We start from the raw sequence: 7086 nt of genomic DNA, 5'->3' as shown, positions 1-7086 counted from the left end.
CAAAGAAACTCCTGTATAGCCTCAATACTTAACCCATTTATTGAAAAGGAGGAGATACAAACACACAAGGAAAAGGGCAGCAAAAGAATAAACACCGGAAAATACACACTCAAGACTCAAGAGTGAAAAGGCATCCGTGACACACAGGATGATCATTTCTTATTTGTGTTTATAGTAAAACTCCATGTCACCCACTCACTTGATCCTGCAAAAACAACAAACGGAGGAGTTAATAATGATTTAACAAAGAAAGGCTTTATAATGGACGCCAAAAAAAAAAAAAAAAAGAAGACACCATACTTGGTGCAATCCGTGCTAACAGAGATAGTGAAAGGGATATCAACCCCACAGTCCCCAGGCAGGCTCTGCAACCTGTTGTTATTTATCCCGTTGATTGTCGTTGTCGCCTGCTTCAAGCACCCGCAAACTGCCTGTTTGTCGGGCGTCGTCTGAGCCATCCCATTCACAGACCTCACCCCGTTGCAGCACGGTGGGGGCACCGTGCCACCACTTGTCAAGTAATTTATGCAGGGAATGAGTGAGGAATCAACGGTGCCGCAAGACACCGCCCCATCGACCACAAACACCATGGCCACCAGCACAGCTACCAAGCATGCAACCTTCACACTGTCCATTGCACCCACTTTCTCTCGACTCTCTCTCTCTCTCTCTCTCGGTCTCTCTGCTCAATCTGCTTTAGCTCTAGTGCGTTGGGTTCACTTGAGGATGTGGTTCCGGGGATTTTATAGGTGTGTTGGGGGGTGGGATTTATAAATTTTTAAGGCTTTTGGGCTCCTTTCTCTCTCATCCCTCCCTAAGGGGTTTGTGATAGTTTTCTTTCTCTAGATTCAATGGTTGATGTGAGATATTCCATCTTTCCAACTACTTCCACAATATATGATTTGTGCACTTCGTGGGAGCCTCACTACTGCTCGGTTCCTTATTGTTTCTTGCCTACCCTCTCAAAACTGATGGGAGAGAGAAGTCCAAAGGTTTTATTCTCCCGCAGGAGACCCTAAATATTTCGCAAGTAGTTGTTTCGATGCTGAAAACCTCACTTCGATCATCTCGACCTCAAGATTTACAGACATGAGACAACATAGATTTCAAGTGTTGGAAATAGTATTTTTTGTAATATATTATCTAGATCATCAATTTTTGAGTTTTGTATGAGTTCATAGATCTACTCCATCAATGTTTCTTTTTTTTAATATTTATATTTTATAATTTGAGAATTAAATAAATTTTCAAGTCGCCATAAAGATTTCTGATACTAAAAAAACATATTTTGATACTATTTGAAGATGCACCTTACTTTGATTATTTAAAACCACACCCATTCTTTTTTTTAAATGTAAATAGGTTCACAACATGGTGGGCAGTTTTGCCCGGCCTTGGCAAACTTTGGCTGGGCCATAAAATGTGGCCCAAAGTCCAAGCTAGGGCCAAACACCACCGCCTATGTGCTGGTCCACCCCAGGCCCGGCCCATTTCCACCCTTAATCATTTTGCATATTTTACATTGCACGAGGTACATGCCTACACTATAAAGGATTATAGAGAAGCTTAGGAAACTATAAACTGCACGATTTACACATATAATAAGCGTGTTATGCTTAGAAAAACAATAATAGGTTCACAATTATTTAAGGATCAAAATTTGTCAAGGACTACATATTCATGTTTTGGTGTACTTCGATTGAGTCTTATATCACTTTTTTTACAATATATTTTTAGGTTTTGAGTATTATTGTTTTGTAATCTCGGACCAAACAAGAAAACATGGTGTTTAAAGACCGGAAATTTTGTGAACTTTTTTTTTGTCAACATGTAAACAATTTTCGGTTGTTTTAATGATGTTTTCTACATGTTACGTGATACCATCCATATACAGTATTAATTACCACTAAGTTTTATATAAATATATATTCTACCCCTCGTACCGACAAAAGATGCCCTCGCTTGAAAATTTCTTTCAACAAAGTAAGAGTAATAAATAACCAAAAAATATTAAGTGCATTACGGAAATACTCTAATGTAGGCGTACCCTAGCATAAACCAAAAATTAAGGCAAAATATCCAATGATCTCATATTTTTAATTTCTATATCTCATCAGACCCAAGAATTAAAAATATTACTTGTAAGCAAAATGACTCTATCTTTTCTATCTTTCAACCCCCTGAACCCTTTTGACTGTGTATTATTGACCTCAACAACTTATGAAATAACTCTATCTCTCTCTCTCTCTAAAACTCCAGCTCTCTCTCACATCATCATCTCTCTCTCTAACTCCATCTCTCTGTCACATCATCGTCTCTCTCTCTCCAAACTCCATCTCTCTTCCTAAAACTCAAACTTTATCTCTTTCTCTCTCAAAAATTCCATCTTTCTTTATCTAAAACTCCATCTCTCTCTCTCTCTCTCTAAAACTCCATCTCTTTTTCACACAAAAGAAGGTGTGCTCGAGTTAGAGCTCAAGCTAAACCCCTTGGCTGGTAAACTCACCGAGAACTGAAGAGAGAGATGAAGTTTTAGAGAGAGAGATGGAGTTTGAATATGGTATCATTTTAGTGTTTGTTTGAGTAAAAAATTTATGGTCAAAGGGGTCCAAGGGGTTGTAAGATAGAAAAGATAGAAACATTTTGTTTACAAAGTAATATTTTCAATTCTTGGGTCTCATGAGATATGAAAATTAAAAATAGGAGATAAGGAGATATTTTCCCTTCTTAATTCTAAAAACCATAAATAATCATTGTTTGAAAAGAGAAATCACCATTGTTTTGTATCGTAATGAGAGATTTCTATATTCGTTCTTGTGTCAACATTGTTTCCATATGTTAATTAGAGAGGCAAAAGAGAGAAAGATTTCCATATCCTTCTTTTCTCAACATTGTTTCTTCTTATTTTTTTAAAACCTCCTAAAGTTGATAACAATTAGATTTTGCATTTTTTTATCCCACCCTTTCCTAAAAGTTGTGCATACAAGTCATCCCCAATTTTTTAACCTCCTAAAATGGGTACCTATGTCCCAGCTAATCACGAGAGAGAGATAGTACTGACAATCTAAAATTTGAAAAATATGAAAAATTAACTTATTTGATTATAGTAATATATATGAGCACTAAAATTAACCTATCTTGTTACAATAAATATTATTATAGAAATAAAAATTAACCTATCTTAGTATATAATAATAATATATATAGGAAAGATAAAATTCAGGAGACAGAAAGATATGCATACATAACTAAGATTATGTTTCCATATCTTAATGAGAGAGAGGGGGAGATTTTCATATCTATGATTAGCATTGTTTCCATATCTTAATTTGAGAGAGAGAGGTACCATCATTCTTTCCATCTCTCAACCAAAGATTTCCATATCTATCATTATATCAACAATGATTCCATATCTTAATTAGAGAGGCACAAAAGAGAAAGGTTTTCATATCCATCCTTATCAAAACATTCTTTCTTCCAAATTTTTTAAAGCATTCTAAATTTGGTAACAATTAGATCTTGTTTTTTTTTTTTTTTATCATACCATTTCCTAAACGTTGTTCATATATATCGGAATGATTTGAAATTTCATCACAGTTCAAAGTTCATCGCACGATCACAATTGTCCGGTAGTATTTTATTTTTTCATTTTTTTTTCTACAAATCGAAATGATCTAAAATTTGGACCGTGTATTCATAAAAAATAGATGAATCTGCAAAAAATATCAAAAAAATATTTTACATGAAATAAATTAACCAAAATACCCCCGAAAAATTTGAGGTGTATTTTGGTTTTTTACGAATTATTATTTTTTAATATTTTTATTAGGTGCGCTTCACTACGACGTACACATGCTTAAAATTTCAGATCATAAATAAAATGAAAAATGAAACACTATCGAACAATCGTGACGGTGTGATGAACTTTGGACAATGATGAGGGTAGGTGAAATCACTGTTCCTTTTTGCCTATAAGCGTTGGGAAGACTTTTCCTATATATATATATATATATATGTGGAAAAGATGGGATTAGCCCACTAGCTCATATGAACCTATGAGTCCAACGTCCCAGATTGTATCTGGGTCGATCTAACCATCACGTATGTCTTGTAGTACTTGAATTTTATTTATTTTTCTACGGATCCAATTCACTTAAAATTTGAGGTTTGTGTTCTTCTCATCAAGGCGCACCTAATAAAAATATAAAAAAATTTAGTCGGGAAAAAAAAAGGATCAAAATACCCCTCGAATCTTTTTGGGGGTATTGTAGTCAATTTATTTCATGTAAAATATTTTTTTGATATTTTTCGAAGATTCACCTATTTTTGATGAACACACACCCAAAATTTCAAGTGATTTGGATTTAGAAAAAAAACTAAAATTCAAACACTACTAGACATCCATGATTGCCATGAAAAGATGAGATTAGCCCACTTGCTCATATGAACATGTCAGCCTAACATCCCAGATTGAATATAGGTCGATTTTATGATCACGGATGTCCAGTAGTATTTAAATTTTAATTTTTTTTTTACAAATTCTAATCACTTGAAATTTATGCGTGTCTTCATCAAATATTGGTGAATCTTCGAAAAATATCAAAAAAATATTTTACATAAAATATATTGACCAAAATACCCCCAAAAATATTTAGGAGGTATTTTGGTAATTGTTTTCGTGAATAATTGTTTCTATATTTTTATTAGGTGCGTCTTGATAAGAACAACACATACCTAAAATTTCAAGTGATTTGTATTTGTAGAAAAATAAAATAAAATTCAAGTACTACCGGACATCCGTGATCGTCAGATCGGCCCAAATTCAATCTGGGCCGTTGAGCTCATATATTCATATGAGCTAGTGAGCTAATCTCATCTTTTCCCTTATATATATATATATATATATATATGATAAAAGCTTGGGTGAGCCCACTAGCTTACAGAAAAAAATGAGTCCAACGGCTCAGATTGAATCTAAGTCGATCTGACAATCACCGATGTTCAGTAGTGTTTGAATTTTATTTTATTTTTCTACAAATCCAAATCACTTGAAATTTTAAGCATGTTTTCTTCTCATCAAGCCAAACCTAATAAAAATAAAAAAAAAAACATTTACTAGAAAAAATTGACTAAAATACGCCCGAAGCTTTTCAGGGGTATTTTAGACAATTTATTTCATGTAAAATATTGTTTTTGATATTTTTCGAATATTTTTTTTTATATTTCATGTAAAATAAATTGTCCAAAATACCGCCGAAAAGTTTCGGGGGTATTTTAGTCAATTGTTTCTCGCAATATATATATATATATATATATATATATATATATATGAGATTAGCCCACTAGCTCATCTGAACATATCAGCCCAACAATCTGGGCCGATCTGACCGTTACGATCTCATTTCATACTTCAATTTTAATTTTTTTCTAAAAATCCAAATAAATTAAAATTTTAGCCATCCATTCGTCTAATCAAAGCACATCTAATAAAAATATTTAAAAAATAATTTATAAAAAATAAATTGACGAAAATACCATTGAAATATTTCAAAGGCATTTTGGTTAATTTATTTCTTACAAATTACTTTTTTTGATATTATATTACATTATTCTTTTTTTGAAGAATACACGCCTAAAATTTAAAATTATTTGAATTCGTAGAAAAAAAATTAAATTTCAAATACGAAATGAAGTCGTGACCATTGGATTGGCTTAGATTCAATATGGACCGTTGGACTCACATGTTCATATGAGCTAGTGGGCTAATCTCAATATATAAGGTTGCAACCTTAAAAAGTAGAATTACATATGCACCTCAAAAATCTTTTGGCACGGTTGTTTTAATGTTGAAAAACCCTATATTTGATCGTCTCGACATCGAGATATATGAATATATATAAAAAAATGTTTTTGAATATAAAAAATAGTGCATCTTGAAACACATTATTAGGCCATCAATTTTCAAGATTTTCATATGTTTATAGATATCCTTGATTTTAACTATTGTTGGAGTTTAAAATTTTCTAATTAACTATGAAAATAGATTTTAAAATTATCCTAAGAATTTTTTACAACAAAATTACATGTTATGATAAAATTTGGAGGTGCGCCTTTATTGGATTGTTTAAGGTTGTAACCGTATAGAAACCGCACCATATATATATATATATATATATATATATATATATATATATGTATATATATATATATATATATATATATATATATATATATATATATATATATATAGGAATAATCTAAACTTCACAACGCTTCAAATTACAAAGGTAATCTAAACCTCACAACGCTTCAAACTACAAAGGTTCAAGATAGAGAGAGTTGTGAAGGGTGGATTTATTAACTTTGTAGTCTATTTTTTTAAAAAAGGTTACTTTTGTAGGCAATTTGGTAAATATTATCACAAGACAAATGTTATTTTTGTCATCTCCATAAGCGGTAAAGTTGAAATTTTAATTAAAGGATAATGACACTCTACAAATAAAGTTACAAGATACTAACTACTAAAATTTCAAATTTACCCTTACTGGATGGTAAAATTATTTATTTAAATAATTTTTTAATAAAAAAAATAATGATTGTTTTGATAAATACACCCATCACAACCCTATCTAACTTGAACCTTTGCTTTTTAGGGGTTGTTAACTCTAGACAAACTCATATATATATATATATATATATATATATATATATATATATATATATATATATATATATATATATATATATATATATAGGATAAAGTTTATATAGGGATGCTACCTTCTAATGTAGAATTGCAGATGCCCCTCAAAAATCCATCGAAAAATATAGTTTTAATGTTGAAAAACCCTTTGATTGATCATCTCGACATCGAGATGTATGACTATGAAAAATAAAAAGATTTTAAGTCTTAGAAATAGTGCATTTTACAACATATTATCTACGCCGTCCATTTTCAAGATTTTCATATGTTTATCGATCTACGTGATTTTAACCGTTTTTAAATTTAAAATTTTATAACTACATATATATGTGTGTGTGTGTGTGTGTGTGTGTGTGTGTGTGTGTGTGTGTGTGTAAGAAATG

General features: G+C 31.5%; 1 protein-coding gene across 1 annotated transcript; it reads right to left on the bottom strand.

Annotated features, from left to right (window-relative positions):
* LOC18432295 (non-specific lipid-transfer protein 1) lies at nucleotides 1–809 on the bottom strand. Its single transcript, XM_011624420.2, has 2 exons — nucleotides 301–809; nucleotides 1–205 (listed from the first exon to the last, which is right to left on the bottom strand). Exons 1-2 carry the CDS (start codon nucleotides 633–635, stop codon nucleotides 196–198), a joined length of 345 nt encoding a protein of 114 aa, XP_011622722.1. The 5' UTR covers nucleotides 636–809; the 3' UTR covers nucleotides 1–195.
* Nucleotides 810–7086: the final 6277 nt, after the last annotated feature.

The sequence above is a fragment of the Amborella trichopoda genome, chromosome 8 (genome assembly GCF_054954075.1).
Source record: "Amborella trichopoda isolate Santa Cruz 75 chromosome 8, AtrichopodaSantaCruz75HAP2 v2.0, whole genome shotgun sequence".
In the NCBI taxonomy this organism is placed as follows: domain Eukaryota; kingdom Viridiplantae; phylum Streptophyta; class Magnoliopsida; order Amborellales; family Amborellaceae; genus Amborella; species Amborella trichopoda.
The sequence above is the reverse complement of the archived record's forward strand: the minus strand, read 5'-3'. Positions and strand labels throughout refer to the sequence as shown.